The sequence below is a fragment of the Bidens hawaiensis genome, unplaced genomic scaffold (assembly GCF_021521415.1).
Source record: "Bidens hawaiensis isolate Kalapana, Puna unplaced genomic scaffold, B.hawaiensis_p1.1 tig00020341_1, whole genome shotgun sequence".
NCBI lineage: Eukaryota > Viridiplantae > Streptophyta > Magnoliopsida > Asterales > Asteraceae > Bidens > Bidens hawaiensis.
Window position 1 is genome coordinate 170,929 of NW_027493096.1, and position 22,161 is coordinate 193,089.

A 22,161-nucleotide genomic window follows, 5' to 3' on the forward strand; every position below is an offset into this window, starting at 1 on the left:
AATCCCTAAAACATACAACACATAATCCAAAACAAATGTTTTCCACGAGTAAATAAAAGTCTTCAACTTTTACATTTCTCATCCTAAGTACAGATCCATCTTCAACTGGTTCAAATTCTTCAAACCATTCTAGATCCTTGCATACTTGACTCGTGTCAGCCGAGTCTGCCCACCATGCAAGTATGTTATCCTGTACATAGTAGAATTCAGAAATAAACTATACATAATTCTTAACTGAATTATACTTAAGAACCATTGAACTATTTAAGTCCAATAACAAACCCGAAACCAGGGTTTAGTTTATTTCACACCCAAAGGATTTTCCTAACTTGTATACTTCTAGTGAGTTGATTATTACGTGGGTCGTGGCCCATCAACCTCATGTGTGTACCATTTGGATAAATATTTTAATAATATTTTTATTTCATTCAAATTTCAAAATAAATTTTGTTTCTCTAAAACAATCCAGTTATGTGTTTTACAAAATTTAACATATCTCTAATGAAGCAGTGAATCAACTAGAAAACTCAAGGCTTTTGCAATTTAAAGTAGAATTAACGTACCTTTAGGAATCTGCAGTAAAATATATATTAACCGCGTGTTTTTGAAAATGCCAATCTTATTGTTCCATCAAAATGCCACAGAACACCAAGCTATATTAACCGCGTCTCTCTTTGTTTCTTCTAGAAACATCTTAGACCATGTCAAAAGTGACTTACACTTTCATTGATTCAGATGAAATGGATACGATCATCAATAATAAAACAAACACCAGATGGGTTTCAAAATGATTTATCTAAATAATGATTTCATGCATTTGCATTAAACGAATATTAATCTTCTATTCTAATGCAATTATATAGTGATCATTATCCATTGATTTTATATATGATTTTATGGCTTTAAATGAAAACTAAATCATATAGCAATCATTATATACAATCACTGTCCACTAATTTCTTGTGAAATTACAATTGTATAGGTAGACATGAGGAACTCATATTATGTATATATAAGCATATACGAAACTTTATTTAATTCATCATATCAGGAGTTTACCAATTAAGAAACATAATCTAATCATGTTTTAATTGTATCACATGCATCAGGTTGAATAAAGAAGAAAATTAAAGTACGTACAAATTGTGTACTTTAACTTTTACGCATTATCCATGATTTCATATGAATTTTTAAAATAATAAAATTTAATATAATTTTCCATGGTGAATAAATATATCACCACATCATGAGGCAAATTACTGGATGTTGTTATGTTTTATACTTTCATGTGAAAAATTCTATCCATTAACCCTTCCAGAAGTGCGTATATATTTCTAAAATAACATGCAATGGAATCAAATGGATTAAATTAAATCTCAAATTGAAATCCAATCTGATATTTGATACTTATGTTACTAAACCATACGAATTAAATTCACCATATGTGAATTAGGGTTTCAAGAAAACTTACAGTCAACCGAGACATAACAATGAACCCAGAATTATTCATTAATAACCAAATCAAACCCTAATAGGTTTATCTTTGTTGTATATTTTGGTTAGTCTATAACCCAAATCAATCAATTAAACGAACAAACAAACCTGGTAATCTTGTATGCGATTGTATGATAATGAAATAGCAACCTGGATTAATCTCTGAATCGTGAATCACTTTCAGATAAACCTATATGCGGGTTACACGCAATAATTTATCGGATAAGACAGAGATTTCTGCACATGGAATTGAATTTTGATTGTTCCATTTGATGAAGATCACGAGAGAATCAAGTAACCGTCGTCCTCTCTTCTGTATATTCGATTAAGATCAGTATGGCTATGAAAATCATCTGTTTATTAAAACCAATTACATGAGCCCAAGTAATAATCCATTACAATATTACAAGCCCATTTAACTTTATATTTAAGTCCAAGTAAATAATTACTTAAGTCCAAATAACATTAGTATTAAATTGAGCCCGCACTCCCGCGTCACCTAATTCGTTTAATCTCTTATGTTATTTCTTCAATCGACAAGTTAATCCAATAGCACTAAAATAACCAACAGTAAAATCCATTAATTCGTGGATCCGCCATAGGGCATATCAGACTTTGCATACATAGTTTTAAAGGCAGCATAATGTTGCAAATAAATAAATGGAATTCTAAAAAGGAATTAAGCTTTCTAACAGGATAAAGATGAGCTTTGATGAGCTGGCCTAAAGCATACAAATTATATATGCCAATTAGTTCTGTATGGTTCAGATTTCACTTAACTAATTTTGTTTTCTTTCACTTTTGTCTTGAATACAATTGGACTATTAGTGATACCAAGATCACTTACTACAACAGGAAAGAGGGCCAAATAAATAATTTTCATGATTTGGTAAGTACTAGCTTGACTTAGTTTACTACATACGCACATAAACTTATTATATATATAAAATGAACAAGTAAAATAAATTTAAGGCCACATGAACCAAGACTGACTGATATGCTTTCACAAGACAATATCAGTAGCAAGATAAGGTGCCCATAAAAGTCACATGAGATCTGGGAAAAAATATGTAAGGAATTTTTCAATTCCTTTTAAAGTGCATACCTTTAATGCAAGCAAGAATCAAATTATGAACAAAGTGCTGCAATTCCTGTGGTACTAGCAACATGGATCTGCCACAATTCTATCAAAAGTATTGATTCTTTATGTAGATATTCCTCTGATCTAATTTGTTGATCAATAAAGCATAAATTCTTATAATAACATAAAATATTATGGGATTTTTGAGCTTAATAAATAAAAAACCAAACACCAAACTGTTTAGATAAGTCAGAAAACAAGATGGTATGATAAGATTCAACTGTACTTCATACCGAATCAAGATCTTGTTTATGTTTCAACTTCTTTCTGCTTAAACCAAGAAATTTTAGTTTTTTTTTTATAATATTGTTGTAAAGTTTTAGTTAACCTAGCTTATAAGTGACCCCACAAAATACCATAAATAAAAATAAAAAAAAACCAAAGTGAGTCCTTAAAAAAAGCACTTCCATAAACATTTTTGTGATAAGTACTACCACTAACTCCACCACTATCAACATGCCATTATAGAAAGGACTCCTTTTTAAGCCCTTTTCTCTTGCATTCATTCCTACATAACCAAAAGAGGCAGTGTATAGTTTCTTTAAATTTAAAATCAAAGAAAAACGCTCCTCACACTGGCGGAGATGAGGCGGATACTGGCGGCCATGAGGCAGAACATTGAAAACATGAGGAAAAGTCATAAAGTGGTTGATGAAAACATGCTAGGAGAAGGAAATGGAACTGAGTTTCCAATTATAGCTCACCATACAAGGCAAGGGCGAAACGGGTTTTCTCTTATACACAGTATAGTTAAAGCTCCACTCTCACTTGTCTCATGCATATCTTCTCATCCACATATAAATGGTACCACTGATGGCGTATGGGTTTCGGGTGATCGCACACGCGTATCAGAGGTGAATCATCTTATGGTTAGTGATAGCATGCGTTATGCTATCTTGATGTGAAGTTTTAAGTAGTGATGATCACTTTAGTACCGGTATTATGAGATATATTTACGTCGGTATATTCTTATATTTCTATCGATCCATCATCTCATGTAGTAGATTAGATAAAATATACAGTGATCAATACATAAAAATTGGGGTTGAGCCATATATCATTTATAGCATGTATATATGTATTATTAATTTCAGCATGTTTTTTCTTTTTTCTTTTTGATCAGTTTATTGTGCTGAAAATATCTTGTTATAGTTTGTATAAAACCGAAATGGTTGTTACTAAATTTGAATTTAAACGCGTTCCTTTTGACTCTTAAAAGTCTAAAGGCTCGGCCGGGGACTATTTTGGGATGATGCTAGTGATATCTATGCGACTCAATCAAGCATATTACTATATTTGATCTAGATTCAGACCTAGTGCATGATTGTAAGAAGTTGTATTCAGCATCTTGGTAAAGCATACCAAATGATAGTACAATCTGTCAGCATAGACATTCTTTAAAAAGTGAAAGTAATACACTCAAAGTTAAAGGTAAATTGAAAATGAAAGAAAGCCACTTACTACCCTACAAAAACTAAAAGTTTAGATATATTTTTGCATTTATTATAATAAATGTATATGTATATGTATATATAGCTGAAATCATAAACACGGTTCATACATAGCAGTTATGAGCAGTTGACAAACCAATGCTTCTTCTTAGATGCAATGTTTAAAGTGAATGCTTTCTAGAATCAATTATTAAAAATCAAATAAAACGACATACACGAGTTGCGGTAATCTACATCTAAAGAGTGGCATAGCTAGTAAAAGGCGAATGGGAAGGGAAAGTGATTAGCTTATAATGTGATGTCTGATTAGACAGATAACTAACTACCTGTTTAAGCTTAAGACTGCTTTATATATCTCATTGGCTGTCAGATGCTTATGACAAAACAAAGTTATAAAACTAATAGTTATCATACTTGTGTCTATTTTAGTATCTCCTGTTTGGTAGAACAAAAGAAAGAACCTGTGAATGTTATTATCACTAAAGGAAAGACAACATGCAACTAAAGTAACTTTAAAGTACAATCATTTATCTCAGAAAGAAAGCCCTTTAGGTAATTGAGCATTGATATATAGGAAGGGTGACTCCAATACTTAACCCTGCATCTATACTTGTGTATTTGACTTAAGGCTGTTGACCATTATACATTTTTCATTTTAACTTTTCACTAACTATGCAAATATGAAGCAACCTCCGATTTATAAATAATTCTAAACCCAGCGTGAACCCTGTCAGGGACATTTCCCCCTTCAACCCCTTGGTCGCTAACAGGTTTTGCCCCCTGGAGCCACCGATTGAGCATAGTTTTGTACAACGGTGTACTCTACACCTTCCAACTTGTAATAATGTTATATCCGTTTCTCTTTGATCTTAAGAGCACCCATAATGATGGTTATTCACCCCTGTCCGGATCTAGTTGCCATGGGACGAACCCAAGGCAAATGGACCACCATTGATGTGGGGTGAAAGTACGGGACTCGAGTCTAGATAGTTGGACGAGGTAGTGGACATAAGTGGTGGGTCCCATATTCCCATCAATGGCTCCTTGCATTTGTTAAAAATAAGTCAAAAAGGTTTTTTGTAAATAAAACCAATGGTTATATGGCTTTTTTTTTAAAAAATATTTCAAATTAAATTATATAAATTAACATACACATACATTCATACTTCATACCTACATCTCTCAACAATTCTCTTAATAACACACTTTCAAACACAAAAAAAAAAAAGAATGATAATACTTTGTTTCAATAACTTTTACATCATGCCGCAACTCCATACCCGAGCCAACTCATCCTGACTTCAAACTCTAGACAATGCCCAACTCCAAACATGGGTTCTTGCTCAATTTTAACACCCCGGTTATCCACCCTTCCAACACCAGAACTAGGGGTTGCAGGATTTTCAAAATGTAAAAAATGTACCAAATTTTCAACAAGTTCAGTTTCCAATTTCCACCATGATTTCATCCCGGCTTTAATCCGAACGCACTACATCCATCATCGGCTTTAATCCGAACGCACTACATCCATCATCCCCATCTACTCAATCGCCGTGAACACAGTCCCAGTTGCTCATGTGAGTAGAAAGTAAGGGGAAACCTAATGTCGAGAATCTTCTAAGGCAATAGTCGTAATACATATATGGAGCGTTGATGAAGCAGTACTTCTAGCCTATGCATACATTCACACCTATGTCGACTCGAACACCAGAAGCAGCCAAAAAACATCGATTTCTAGGCTCGTGCCTATAAGTATATTTGCACGAAATCGGAGAGTAATGGCCCGGATCGAATTAAACACCGGAGAATATTTTGGCACAACTCACCAATTTTATTAATCAAGAAAATAACTCAAAACTTGATCAATTCTCCAATAACCCTTACATGAATTCTTTGGGTTTATATAGAGGCTCGATTACAATTAGAGTAAAACACAAACTCCTATTTATCTATTAAATAAAATTTCATCTCTATCTAATAAATAAAATAGATAATTATCTCTAATTATAATAATTAATTAATTAATGAGATCGATCCATTAGCTCGAACCGGCCCCACCTTCCCGACCCATAATTCGGTTAGGGAATTACCTCCAACAGAGAGAGCCTTCGATCCGCTGAAAATTTAAAGTCACATTGTCATATAATGGAAGGCACATTTAACAAGTTTACTGTGTTTTTCAACCACAACTAACGTGACGAGAAAAGGGTGATATGATGATCAAGTCATGGCCTATGATAAAAAGCAGTGCACGAAGAGATGAAATCTGTTTTTTAAGTACGAGTGTGTGTGGAATGGAGCCAAAAATGGGCAAAACGGGTCAGTTCAATAAAAAAGGACGAAGACTTCAACTTCGAAGGACTACATCACATTAGCTTCTGACACACATACAAGCATTAAGGTCAATCTCAAGGACACGAATGAGGAACTAACGTTCAATGTTGCCAATGAAATTAGAGACTTGCCGTGCCATAGAATGAGGTGGAGAGGGGGTATCTATTTATAGGCCACAAGATACCATTCCAATGCACAAGGTGCCAAGGACGCTATAGAAAATGCCACATTGGCCCCAATCATGGTGCCCGCGAAAGGGTGTTTTGCACGTTTCCAAACTGTTTAAAAAATTTTATTAGTTTTATTAATATAGTTAAATACTATCGTGACCCATTTCCTACACCAAACTCCCACTAATCTATATCTATACTATTTATGATAGGAGTGATCTGCAAATTAAGACATTTCATTTTTAAGTAATTTACAAAATATTTAACACAATGCACAACTATAATACATGTTGAAAAAGGGTAATATAGTCTTTCAAGTAAAAATATCTCATGTTCATTTTATATATTTATAATTCTCACCTTTAACTTTAGTTAAATTAAAAAAATAGTTGCAAGTTTGCCTCCTCATCCTTAACTATATATTACTTTTTCTTTTAACTTTTAAACGACTTCTTACCAATGATTTTTAGTCGGCCATAACTTTTGATACGCTAATATATTTTTAAAAAAAGTTGAACTATAAAAAACGAACATTTTATTCTTTTTAATTTGAGTATGTTATTGTTATAGTTTTTTTCTAACTAAAAATATATAACATGACTTGATCTTGCTAAAGATGGAGTTCTTTTATGGTTAACAAGTTTACTGTGTTTTTCAACCGCAACTGGCGTGACAAGAAAAGAGGGTGGTGTATGATGATCAAGTCATGACCCATGATAAAAAGCAGTGCACGAAGAGATGAAATCCGTTTTTTTAAGCACGAGCATGTGTGGAATGAAGCCAAAAATGGGCAAAACGGATCAGTTCAATCAAAAGGGACGAAGACTTCAACTTCGAAGGACTACATCACATTAGCTTCCAACTCACATACAAGCATGGAGGTCATTCTCGATGACACGAATGAGGAATTAACGTTCAATATTATGTTGCTAACGAATTTAAAGACTTGTCGCGCCATAGAATGAAGTGGAGAGGGGGTATCTCTTCCTCCAATGCGCAAGGCACCAACTATATTTTATGTTTTATTTTAACTTTTAACAACTTCTCACCTATGATTTTTAAATTGCCATAACTTTTGATATGTTAATATATTTTTTTAAAAAGTTGCACTATAAAAAACGAACATTTTATTTTATTTAATTTGAGTATAATATTGTTGTAGTCTTTTTCAACTTAAAAATATAGCATGCTACGTATGGGTGTTTGCCCTTCGGTTCGGTTTTGAATGTGTTTAAGTTAAAGCTTTGAGTCAAACCATTGGTAACAATTTTTTGTCATTAAAAATCGAAACTGAACCATAAAAAAACAAAACCAAAAGTTAAAGAAAAACCAACCATGAACCCTAACAAATGACTGGTTAAAGCGGTTTTAAGGGTTCAAACCAAACAATGAACACCAAATTATTGTTAATTACGTGATTACCCGGGTTTGTTTTCAAACACCCGCTACATCGTGTAGGCACCCCGTCTAGTCCTTTATTGCTAAGGAACTAAAAACCTACTATTTTTCACTTGTGAACTCTTGATAGATTGTTATTATCAAGTTTTATATTGCTTTTGAAGGGGAAAAAGATTGTTTAATCGATTCACGAGGAAATGGGTTCCTCTTGGCTCTTGCAGTCCTGTCCTGCCGCCAACATGTTTGGTTCTTGAGATATAAAAATGGTCACATGCTTTTATTAAATTCGAATTCTGAATCGTACTTATGTTTTACTACTATTTGACCCCCAAGGTTTTAATGATTTGCACATGTTTACCTTCTCAGATCTCGATTTCTTTTTCTCATAATAATCTTTTAATTAACATGAAGTCAAACATGCATTCCCTTTAAATATTTGTAAGAATATATTTTATCTGTCAATTTTTTATTGATATTCTCCGCAATTTATATGAACTATTCAAATAAGATTTAAACTTGGAACCTCAAAAGTCATAAGCAAGTAGCGTAACATTTTACCAGAAAAAGAGTCATGTGGCCTTGTTTAAAGTTCAAAAGCAAGTTTAACGAACCCAAAAAAATTTATATGGAGCTGTATTTTTCATACACTGGTCTGTTAGGACTTATACGGCTCATATAAGCCTATACGAGACGTATAGATACTTAGGTGACAACCCCATTTTTTTTACCTACGACTATACGAGACATATAGACTATAGACCCCAATGTCTCGTATAAAACCTCAGGCCTATACGACTCGTATAGATCTATATTAGTTGTATAGATCACTAGTACTGATGCCATATATCACTCGTGTAGGCGCATTAATTTGTATGGGGTGCATGTATGATTCATGCAAGCCTATACAAGGCGCACATTTTACCGGCCAGAGTCTCCTGACACACTATGCCATCTATACAATTCATATACAGTAAAAATGGTGAAGTATGTTCCAGATGGAAAATAACGTTCACAAACTATGTTCTATCTTAGAAAGCAAACTTGAGTTATCTTAGGTTCGTTTTATTTCAACTTGTATACGTTTGAAAATATTAACAATATTATATGGCTTGTGACGGTGGTAGGGTAGACGGTAGAGTGCAAGATCGGACACTTGAAATTAAGACTATTTGTTTTATTTCCGTTTTAATAAGTAGATTCGTTTGATTGAGAATCCCACCTTGAGGAGAGCAACCAAGATACATACATACATCCTCATTAATATTAACACAATAAAGAATTAAATTCTATTTAATGCCCACAAATATCACGAGTCCAAATTAATTATTTGTATGTACCAAACAGAACGATTATTTGGACCATGACATGTAGGATGAGTGCATTACCCTGTGCGTTTTACTAATTTAAAACTTAAAAAGTTACGACAATTTGTAAGAGATCATAAAACACACGTAGACAAAAACAAGCACAATGTCACTATATGGCTTGAACAAGAAAGGATCACTTACGTTCAAGATTAAGTGATCTTTCACGTAACGGGTCTAAGACGATTTAACATGTCACATGTGGTGGTTAGAGTTGGTTTGTCAGGGTTCTAAGTTTTTTAAGAAATAAAACAAAAAATGTCACACTCGTTGAGTCGTTGAGGTGCAACATCATATTCCTTTACTTGATAGTTCGTTATTTTTTTTTTCGACTTTTAGCAATTATCAGTTGGTGTAATGGTGACTATTTACATTAATGGCATTGGATAATAGAAATATTAATTATAGCTTAAGTTTGCAAATATGAGCATGTATCGATATAAAACAATGAAGAAATAATGTAAAAATATATCAAGTTGAAATACTTTAATACTTTAATAATTATAACTTTTGAATATTTCATCCGGCATCATTTTAATTTACTAAAACTCTATTTTTTACGTAAAAATCACACTAAGTTTTAACCAGCAGGGGTGACTGAACTCTTGTCTCTTAATAAAACCAAGCTCTATTTTTTTAATAACGAATTAAAATAAATTAAGATTTTAAATGTAATAAGAATTACTTTGTTTGTAAAACATGAGATTCTATTATATTTTAAATAATAAATTATTTTTTCCTTATATTCAGATGTAACAGGACTTGATTACTTATCAAATTTTTATAAATTATTATTTTTAAATGTAATAAAGCCCGGCTTCTTACTACAATCAGGTTCTGCATATCTGTTCGGCATCGAATTACATATTAAAACTCGTTTTCTTTTTAAATCAAGTTTAAATTCTGAGTTACGTATCTTAGATTTTTTTTAATAATGTAATTAAAATTATACATCACAAGCCTTTATGTTGTCTTTAAACATGCAATTTATTCTTTAAATGAAGATATTATACATACATTTATGAAGATTAAACATTCAACCCTATCTGTGTGAACCCTCGGGTGGGCAAAAATGAAATTGCACTAATTTTGACGTTATTTTACTAATATCGTGAAAGTAACGTTAAAAGTGGCGGAAGGTTAATCAGGCATCATGTGGTGGCGCTGATAGCCGAAAGACAAGGGTACACGTACCAATCGGCCGATGTCCCGGTGGTTGAGTGTTATGTGTCTTATATCCAATGCTTGATGCAAAACTACTATCGAGCCGGGGGTCTCACCGGAAACAGCCTCTCTATCCCTTCGGGATAGAGGTAAGGCTGTCTACATCTTACCCTCCTGAGACCCTATCATAGATTTGCTATCGATGGAATTTACTGATTAAGATGATGACGATGATTATGAAACATTCAACCCAAGCCACAATATTGTTGCTTGCTCTTTGACTTGGTACCAACACTTAAATCTCACCCTTCCGGTCTATACCACCAGTCACCACTCTTAAAAATATTAATATAATATTATTTTCACTTAAACACTCTTATTTATACTCTCTCATACATTCCACTCTCCATTGTAGCTTCTCTTTCTCTCTCTCACTGCAAAGGTCAGTCTTTTATCTCTGCAATTCAATAATATTATCAATCTTGATGATTACATTACCTTCTTGTTTGCATAATTGAAATGGGTTTTGTTTTTTGTTACTAGTTATTGCTTTTTCTTGAAGAACAGATCTAGATCTGTATATGTATGTTAACCTTTATGAAACACATTGCACACTTTACCTACTCTCTGATCTTTATAATTTAATTTGCTACTATATTCTTGTTTCACTTGATTTATTTGTTGTATCAAGATAGTGTTTTAGATCTCTTTAATTTCTTAGATCTTTGATTTTATATCAATGCTTTATATATATAACATTATCTCTAGGTTTATCTCCTTGTTTCTTGGTAAAATCTTTTTTTGTTACAGGGTAATTTAGTAATTCCACACCTCTCAAACAATCTATCCTCCATTTAAACATACTCAAACGGAGTCAACTTTAGAAAGTCAAACCATAAATCTTTTTCACAAGATCTTGTAGTTATTGCCTAATAAACTCACATTGTAATTTTCCTATTATGAACAAATCCATGCTATTTATTAATCTTTTATACTCAAACTAGTTTCGAACAACTACCAAGTAAAAAAACAGTAAACTTGACTTAAAAAAGTCAAACATGGAGACAAAATTGTTAACCCTTGAGATCTAATAGCACTATCTTTCTATATGAACTTGAGCGGCATGCTGAATCTCATTGGATCATGACAGCAAGGCGACTCTGTCACTTACAATACCTCGTCTTGTATTTAATTTTAACAGTTCTGTAAACACTTTGCAGGATTAACCATGGGTTCCACCAAGATTCTTTTCATATGTTTCACCGTACTCATGTTCACATACTCACAATCAGAAACACTACCCAAATCACCACCAACCATCTTACCCCCAACTCCAGCACCAGCTCCGGCACCGGACTATGTCAACCTCACCGAACTCCTCTCCATGGGCGGATCTAATGAAGAAAAGGGTGGTTCCTCGCCCGAGTTTCGAAATAATAGTGTACGGATATATAGAAGATACTAGAGGAACCACCTTATAAATTAAGAGGGAACCACCCTATTAACAATTGAAATGATGGTCTGGTTGGCAAGATGTTGTTCTTCTAAGCTCAAGGTCACGAGTTTGATTCCATGATAAAGCAGTTTTATGGATTATTTTTCCTAATCCGTAACTCTTTGTGATAGGCACATTTTGGCCTTTCTAATTATTTTGTTAATTATAACATCTGTTTGGTTTTTATTATATGTTTTGTGTTACATTAATTTCTGATATAGCATGGTTGAGTTTCATGAAGCTGCTGGTGTTTCATTCGGTACTCTGTATAAGGTACTCTTACCATTTAGGTCCAAGTGCTTTTATAAACAAATAGTGTTTCGTATATTATTTTGAAATGTTTTATTTAAATATTTGTAGAGTGCCGGAAAACAAGCAATTGCCGAAATTGTCCCAACTCTTCTTCATGCTTTGGAAGATGATGACATGGCAGCACCTGCCCTTCGTGGTCAACAAATTTTGAGGTATTAAGAAACAAGATAGTATTATTACCCAAGCCAAAAAGATGAAATTAGATAGGCCATCTACTTAGAAGTCTATGCCAACCACCTCCGTGCGTCGCGGGCTCATGCTTTTCCCCAGCCACCTTATTCCAGACTTGTTCGTTGTTACTCATCCTCGAATCCTCCGACCGTGATGGTGACTTTAGATTCATTTGTTAATTGTTCTTGATATTGTTAATTGTATAGATTCAATTATTAATTGTTAAGTTATTTGTTAAATTTTAGATTATAATTAGCAAATTAAACCAATCGTAAAGCATTATTATGTAATGAACCGACCCGAATCGTCAAACCGACCCGAAAATTTTATACCCGATTCCATGAAATTGAATCATTTAATACTAGTGCACCACCTAAAAAAATTCCTGGATCCGCCACTGCTCCTCTCCGTCGCCGGCCCCTTCTCAAACTTCCTTAAACTCCTCGAACAAACAAAAGTCATCGAAACACTACAAAACCAAGCCAACAACACTGGAGAAGGCATCACACTTTTTGTACCCAAAGACAAAGCTTTCACTTCCTTAAAGAAGCCATCACTCTCAAACCTCACCGCCGACGAACTCAAACAACTGTGTCTCTTCCACGCGCTCCCACATTACTACTCACTCTCAGACTTCAAAAACCTCAGCAGTGCCGGACCGGTTAACACACTCGCCGGAGGTACCTACACTTTGAACTTCACCGACGACTCCGGCACCGTGCACATTGGGTCCGGTTGGACGAACACGGTGGTCAGCAGCAGCGTGCATTCGACCGACCCAGTTGCGATTTACCAGGTGAATAAAGTGTTGCTTCCGGAAGCAATTTTCGGGACTGATATTCCTGCTCCAGTGCCAGCACCGGCACCTGCGCCGGTTCCCGATGTAGCTCCGGTGGCGGATGCACCTGATGCTGATGCTGGTAAAGGCCCGGCTGCGAAGGCATCGGCTCCTTCGGCTTCTCACCGGATTAGTTGGTGGAGTGTGTGGAGGTGTTTGATGGTTGTGGTTGTTTCCGGTGGCTTTGTGGTGGTGTTGTAAGATGAAGAACAGCCATTCTTTTGATATCCTATTTATGTATGTATTTCATTGATTGATATTGAACTCTGTATGAGCATTTGAGGTATTTTTGTTATATATTTATTGTTATGTTCTCTACTAAAAAGGATTTATGGTTTTATTTTTGCTAGAAAGTTTTTTTTTTTTTAAACTTGATTGCTATTATGTAAAGTTTGCCATTAATGACTTTAGTTTGTTCGAGGAGTTTTAAGGAATGTGGAGAATGGGTCGGCGACGAGACGAGGTCGATGAGGTTGATGTAGTCTGGTGCTGGAGCTGGGGTGGTGCTGAAGTTGGGGGTGAGAGTGTTTGTCGTGATTGGGGTGGTTTTGCTTCTTGTGAATATGTGATAGGAGGGTGTTGATGCATATTAAAGTACTCTTGTGGAATCCATGATTAATCTTGCAAAACATTTACAGAATTATTAAAGTTAAATACGCGACTTTGTATTGTAAGTAGCAGAGTAACTTGCTCTCACGATCCACTGAGATTTAGATGTGCGTCGCTCAGATCCACTGAGATTTACAGAATTATTAAAGTTAAATACGCGACTGTGTATTGTAAGTAGCAGAGTACTTGCTCTCACGACCCACTGAGATTTAGATGTGCGTCGCTCAGATTCGTAAAGAAAAAAAGATAGTGCTATTAGATCTCAAGAATTTTGTCTCCCTGTGTTACTTTTCAAGTAAAATTGACTGTTAATTTGACTTCGATTTTTTTCAAAAAAAGTTTTTGAGTATGAAAGAAAATATATAGCATGAATTTGCTCATATTACAATATGAAATTTTAAGCAATATACTACTTTATTCTGTAGAATAGATTGATGGTTTGACGTTCTAAAGTTGACTCCATTTGACTATGTTTAAACTGAGGATGGATTGATTGTAGATTCTTAAAATTACTGAGTTATCATGTAACAATAAATTGAATAAATGATAAAAGAAATGGATGCATGCGGTGTAAAGAGGAAATAAACACGCATGAGACCAAATTTAACACGGAATGATGGGGAAGGTTTCCCTAATCGGACGAAATGTTCTCGATACCAATGGATGATTGTGTTCACGTCAGTACTAGTCTACCATATCACCCATCCCGACTGTGATCCATCATCCATAGAGTTCGCCCCTACGTGTTAACATGTTGGTACCAAATATGACTTTGATTTGACATTTAGCTACGAGTTTGTGTTGATATGTAAGATATCAGTGTCATGTATCATATAATTCAGGGTATATACACTTGTATAAATTACGAGTTTCAAATCATGTGATATATGTCATATTTGCACATATATATATATATATGTATATATATATATGTATATATATATATATATATGTATATATACAGGATCATGTGAGAACTTTTTGGAAATTGAAAACTATGAGAACCATTTTGGATCACAAAAAAACCTAAAAATAAAAAAAAATCATAAAACACAAAAATAAAAAAAGTAAAAAAACCAAAGTTCTTATTTATTATTCCGGTTTCTAAAAAAAACATAAAAAAAATTCTCGGTTTAGCTAAATTATACATATACATATATGTACATATATGTACATACATGTTTTTTCCTATACACATATGTATAATTTAAGGTAAATGATAATGTACATATGTGTACATTACATAACTAGAGATTAAATGAAAGCATACATATGTGTATAGGTATAATACGAATTAAAAAGAAAAAAAATATGTTTTTTTATTATACATATATGTATAATATGTACACACATGTTTTTTCCTATACACAAATGTATAATTTAAGGTAAATGATAATGTACATATGTGTATATTACGTAACTAAAGATTAAATGAAAGTATAGATATGTGTTTAGGTATAATACAAATTAAAAAGAAAAAAACAATTTTGGTTTTTTTTAATAAAACCGGAATGAAATATAAGAATTTTGGTTTTTTTACTTTTTTAAAATTTTCGGTTTGGTTTGTTTTATAATTTTTTTAATATTTTTTAGATGGTTTTTTTAGTGGTCCAAAATGATTCTCAAAGTTCTCAATTTGTCAATGATTCTCTTTGGATCCTTACCCTATATATATATATATATTAAATATATTTTCGATATAATATTCTTCAATTAGTCTTAGTACATATACCGATATACGAAGATAGGTAAACTTGTAAGAAGAGTGGGGTTGACTATTAAAAATAATAATAAGATGGTGCTTGGGGCTCAAGGTGCACAATGTTTTTATAGTTTGATTATGTTCGATTCTAGTACAATCGTGAGTCTAAATCTTTATTACCGGTCACAAGTCCCTCGGTTATCAATTGCTCGAATTTTCTGTTGTAATTGCTTATACCAAAAGACCATCAAAGTCAGTCGACATCAGTGGATCGTTCAGTTGTGCATACTACGCTCATTTATAACATGAGAACACAGTTCATTGTCGTTCAATGCACTAATTTGAAGTCTTATAGGTAATCAACCAAATCTTTGTTCATTTTTTCACTACATGACATATAGTATTATTAATGATGCATGATTGAAAAGACACTTTCTTTTCACTAAAACTCTCTTAAACTATTTTACATTTGACGCATGATTTAAAAAAAAATCATCATATACCCACGTGTTAGGATTTAAAAAACAAAATGAAATCTACATGCAACAATGAGGGAAAAATTCTGACTAATTGCTAGTCCCCACCTCACCGCCCGACTAGCAACTAGTGATTACTACAACACTGTCTGCCACGACTCTTTCAGTTCTCAATCCTTCAAACTTTTTGTTGTAATTGCTTATACTAGAAGACCAACAAGGTGACCAACAAGGTCTGTCGACATAAGTGGATCGTTCAGTTGCACATACTACCAGGGCAGGCTAGAGGTTAGTGCCGGTTGGACCGTCGGCGGGGCACGTAATTTTTAGGGGCCAAAACTTTTTGTATCTATAGTTTTTATATATACATTTAAAAATATAAAACTTATAAAATATGAATTGTTCTTTACCATCTTATAATTATTGGACCTAAAATTCTTTTTATCCATAATCCATTTAATCAAGTTTAAATTATTAGGCCCAAACTAAAACTAAAAAAATTAAATTAAAACCCAATGCAAAATAAAAGAAATAGCAGTTAATTGAAATTTCTCTTTGGTTCATTCCTTCTTTGCAAATGCTAAACAACGACCAACTCAGCCAGCTACCAATGTTGGTTAGTTGTTAACCACTAGGCTCCTTCACGGTTGACCAAGCTAGCCACCTAGGACTAAGCTATTTTTTTTCAATGTTAGGAGAGTTTCACAAATCATTGGTTAATCGTTAGTTATTACGGTATTTGATTTTAATAATATATTTTTCTATGTTTATTGTTATAACATTAAGCCTTCCTTTAAAATATTAGCTTATATATTTCGTTACTCGTTAAGGCTATGGATCATTTTATTTCGGCTTGGCCAAGGTATCTAAATAATTAAATCCTCGGAGACGGCCCTGCATACAACTTCGCTCATATATAATATGAGAGCACACTTGATTGTCATGCTCGCTCTAATTTGAAGTCTTGTAATCAATCAAATCTTTGTTCATTTATTCACTACGCGACATAAAGTAGTATTGCTTGTATGTGCTTGAAAAGTTTTGCTAAAATTCTCTTAAAAATATTTGACGTATAATCATCTTTAAAAAAGTCGTATCTTATTCCCACGTGTTAGGATTAAACAAACAAAACTAAATCTCCATGGGGAATAAATAATTTTGTAATATGTTTGGGCAAAGTTTACGGAGGTCCAATAGGCAATCCGATTTTCCCTCCATTCACAACCCTACGTACGTCAATTCTTCCACTTGTCTGACATGGGTCATTGATCCATGATCAATCTTGTTAAGCTTTTGCTTTCTGTTTTCTTAATCTCATGGTACGTACGTACTCAATTTCCAAATGCATGCCTGCCTTTCTTTCTTTCTTGACGAATACAATCATATTATTGTTCTTTGATTTATTATTATCTTCATGCATTATCTCATCTGGCTTATTCTCATTCTTTAATTTTGGTTTATATGTATGTTTCAAGATTTGCTCAACCCGAGTGAAATATGTCAACTTTCGAAGGTGTCTTTGTGAATGATCAATGGCTGCAAAGCCAATTCACTCAAGTGGAGCTTCGTAAACTCAGGACCAAAGTATGCAATAATCACATTCCTATTATATATATTTCTCCATATATTTTTTAAAATAAAATTGTAAAATTTAATTGATTCCCGTATAGTTTGTTGCAGCAAGAAATGAATCTGGTACAGTCACAATACAAGATTTGCCGTCCGTTTTGGCAAAACTAAAGCCCTTTAATGAGGTATCAAGCCAGGATGAAGTCACCCGAATTTTAAGCGACTCGTATTCTATCTTGGCTAAAGAGTTGGATTTTGAGGCCTTCCTTCGGGTGAGTTTAACAACTATAGTTCGTTTAAGGGTGTTTGCGTTGCGTTTTGAAATTATACGCAATGCCAAACGTACACCCTTATATTTCTTTTAAGTAATGAAAAGAAAAAAAATTTGAGCTTATGATTACAAGTAGGCTTGTAAACGAAGCAAATACATGAATGGAGCATGTTCGTGTTTGTTCGTTTAACTTTAACCGAACAAACGATTGAAAACACGCATTAACGCAAACGGTCTTTCTTGCTCGTGCTCGTTTATGTTCATCTATTAATAGCATAAACGCCCGTTTCACGAACGATCATAAATTCATAACTGGTTATAGATGACAAGCATAACTGATCTAAAACCAATTATATGTAAATGTGAACAACATTGTGTTGTGCTTAAAAAGTTATAAACTAATGAAATTTATAATGGCCAAAAAGTTTAAACGAACGAACGTAAACAGACAGAAGCTATATTATATTAATAGCCACAAAAAGTTTAAATGAATATATTAACAAACGTGAATGAACAAACCTAAACGAACGTTCACAAACATGAATGCACAAGCGAGACATGTGTTCATGTTCGTTCATTTAACTAAATGAACAAAAGTTTTTGTTCAATGTTCGTTCGTTTATTAAATAAACGAACAAAAACCAACTGCTGAATGCTTCAAGAATGGTTCGTTTACATGTCTAATTACAGGTATATCTGAATTTACAATCTCGAGCAAGCGCGAAAATGGGGGCAACTTCAAAAACATTCAGAACGACTTCATCGTTTGTGAAATCATCAACAACTACCCTTCGTCACAGCATTAGCGAGACCGAAAAGGCTTCATATGTTTCTCATATTAACAACTATCTTGGAGAAGATAAGTTTTTGAAGCAGTTTCTTCCTTTAGACCCCGCCACCAATGCTTTGTTTGATCTTGCTAAAGACGGAGTTCTTTTATGGTATTAATTATTATTAGCAACTCAAATGTTCGATTACATATTCGTTTATTTAACAAAAGTTATGTTAACTGATACTTGTAACCACATTTTGTGTAGTAAGCTGATTAATATTGCGGTCCCCGGTACAATAGACGAGCGAGCGATCAACACGAAAAAGGTTCTTAATCCATGGGAAAGAAATGAGAATCACACTCTTTGTCTTAACTCTGCAAAGGCTATAGGCTGCACTGTGGTTAACATTGGCACACAGGATTTGGCTGAAGGAAGAGTAAGTTGAGAAGATGCCATTGTCATCACAAATGGGCGGGTTGGATGGGTGGGTTGGGTAACGGGTCAAGGGTCAAAACCTTTTTTGTTCATATATTACTCAAGTTATGTACCAACTTGTTTTTGCTTCATGTTTGCAGCCTCATCTATTACTTGGGTTGATATCCCAGATAGTTAAGGTAAATTTATGAGCTTATTGTTGTCAAGTTAATCAAGTCTTGTATTGATATATTTCTAACCGTCATCGCTGTCAGATACAACTTCTATCATATGTTGATCTCAAAAAAACCCCTGAGCTCGTGTCTATGGTTGAAGATAGCAAGGTTACATACTATTTTTTTTCTTTTAATTTATAGTTTTATACGCATGATTTACATCTTAAACATGATGTTAAATTACAGGAAGCCGAAGAACTCATGGGTTTGGCACCAGAAAAAGTTCTTCTTAAATGGATGAACTTTCAGTTAAAGAAAGCAGGCTACAAAAAAGAAGTTACAAACTTTTCAACAGATCTCAAGGTATGTGTTTGTGATTAATATGAAAAATGATGCCTTTAGCTCTTTACACACCTTTAGTTGATTCATCTAAAACCGCATGTAGGATGGTGAGGCGTACGCGCATTTGCTTAATGTTCTTGCCCCTGAACACGGTACCACTAAAACATTGGAAACAAAAGATCCGACAGAAAGAGCAAAGTTGATTATTGAACAAGCAGAGAAATTGGATTGTAAAAGATATGTTACATCTAAGGACATTGTTGAGGGGTCCACAAATTTAAATCTTGCATTCGTTGCGCAAATATTTCAACATAGGTGAATCTTGTTACTTGTTCTCAAGTGTATAAATACAGATAAAATATTAAGTTATGGATCATATGATATAATATGTGTAATTTGAATAACAGGAATGGGCTTACTATAGATAAAACAAAAACCTCGTCTCTTGCGGAGATGATGACTGATGATGAAACCACATCAAGAGAAGAAAGATGTTTCAGAATGTGGATTAACAGTGTTGGAGTTGAAACACATGTTAATAATGTGTGGGAGGATGTCAGAAACGGGTGAGCTTAATTTTATTAAAAAAAAAAAAGAAAAGAAAAGAAGAAAAAGAGCGCGTTTGTATGACAACGGTAAGCAGGGGGTGTAAACGAGCCAAACTGGCCCGTTAGCTAATTGAGATCTGCTCGTTAAAAGCTCGAGATGGCTCACGAGCCTATTATTTATATAATTTTTATTTAATGTTCTAAAAGTGTACTAATATAATAGTATTTATTATATACAAAATTATGATAAAAATACCTATATAATAGTTATTATGTTATATATAAATATTATTATTAATTTAATATACAAAAATGCTATAGAATGAATATAAATTAGTTAATAAATAATAAACGATCCGAACTCAAGCTTTAAATCCGCGAACACATCTAACGGTAAGTAGGGGTGCTAATTTCTAACACGACACGAACCATGTACGAAATCCACAGGTTTGGGTTCTATATAAACGAGTTCGGTCAGTTTTGGGATGGACCCACGAACACGTTCGGCTAAACATGTCGTCGTGTTCGTGTCACCCCTCAAATATTCGTGTCGTGTTCGGGTTCATATGTTTGACATGATCTTCAGGTTGGACCCGCCAACCCACGTACAAGACCAGTTTAGCACCCACCTTATTTTTTTTTTTTTATTTTTTGCATTTAGATGGGTTCTCCTAGAAGTTCTTGACAAACTCGCACCGGGGTCGGTTATGTGGAGGCAAGCAACAAAACCTCCAATAAAGATGCCTTTTAGAAAAGTTGAGAATTGTAATCAAGTTGTAAGGATTGGGAAACAATTAAACTTTTCACTTGTAAATGTTGCTGGAGCTGATATTGTTTCAGGAAACAAGAAGCTTATAATAGGTAATAAATATGTTATTTATTAAATTATTCTATTTTTTAACAAAGTTACTAACTTTGTTAGGTTTTGTTACTAGCTTTCTTATGGCAGTTAATGAGATTTAGCATGCTTCAACTTCTCAAAAATTTAAGAACTCATGGTCAAGGAAAAGAAATAACTGATGCTGATATCCTTCGATGGGCAAACAATAAAGTCAAACAGTCAGGAAAAAGACAAATGGAAAGCTTTAAGGTATAAGTTTGACCATGTTGACTTTTATTGTCATGTTTAGCAAACTAGGTAAGAAATGCCTCAAATTGAAATCTTGAAAAGTTAATTTATCATGAGTGAAAAAAAAAGATGATTACTCAAAACTTTGATCAGACAAAAATAATTAATCCTAAATCTTGTTTTATATTTTTTTTTTAATTACTTAGGATAAACGACTATCGGACGGTATTTTCTTCCTTGAGCTTCTTAGTGCAGTGGAAAAAAGGGTTGTAAACTGGGGTCTTGTTGCTAAGGGCGAGTCAGGTAAAGTTTCAAATTTTTATCATTTTAACAAGTAAATCTTTAAACTTGATAAAAGTTGACATTTTTATAACGGTTCTTGAAATCACAGAGGAGGATAAGAAGTTAAACGCGACGTATATAATTAGTGTTGCAAGAAAACTCGGGTGCTCCATCTTCTTATTGCCTGAAGACATTCTTGAGGTATAAAGTTTACACCTTTTTAAAATCTTGAAAATAACTGACCTTTTATTTAAGCAGCAGTGAATTGAAGTTCAAATGTTTGTTGACCACAGGTCAACCCAAAGATGATCCTGATATTGACAGCAAGCATCATGTACTGGAGTTTGTTGCAGAAAGCTAAAACTGAAGAAGAAGAAGATAGACCACCGCCTGAAGAAGACCAGCCACTTGAAGAACCGAGTGCAGCCATGGATGAAGCTGCTAGTGAAGATGGTGGGACCAGCGAAAAAGATGAAACAGTTGAAAATGAATGACTATGAAATCATAAGTATAATAAGTAAATTTTGTGAATACATGTAAACTTTACTCAAGTTAACAGTGTATATATCATGAAATAAAAACGAATTTGCCAAATTGC

The 22,161-nt window shown here is 33.7% G+C and overlaps 2 protein-coding genes across 2 annotated transcripts; both read left to right on the forward strand.

The window, feature by feature from the left end:
• Nucleotides 1–3,219: 3,219 nt before the first annotated feature.
• LOC143560494 (fimbrin-5-like) lies at nt 3,220–22,057 on the forward strand. Its single transcript, XM_077048785.1, has 13 exons — nt 3,220–3,504; nt 7,191–7,222; nt 18,997–19,168; nt 19,308–19,346; nt 19,422–19,490; nt 19,569–19,685; nt 19,768–19,979; nt 20,072–20,230; nt 20,874–21,073; nt 21,148–21,302; nt 21,488–21,584; nt 21,673–21,764; nt 21,857–22,057. The coding sequence occupies exons 1-13, from the start codon at nt 3,220–3,222 to the stop codon at nt 22,055–22,057; spliced, it is 1,830 nt and encodes a 609-aa protein (XP_076904900.1).
• LOC143560474 (fasciclin-like arabinogalactan protein 7) lies at nt 11,716–13,580 on the forward strand. Its single transcript, XM_077048768.1, has 2 exons — nt 11,716–11,890; nt 12,894–13,580. The coding sequence occupies exons 1-2, from the start codon at nt 11,745–11,747 to the stop codon at nt 13,531–13,533; spliced, it is 786 nt and encodes a 261-aa protein (XP_076904883.1). The 5' UTR covers nt 11,716–11,744; the 3' UTR covers nt 13,534–13,580.
• Nucleotides 22,058–22,161: the final 104 nt, after the last annotated feature.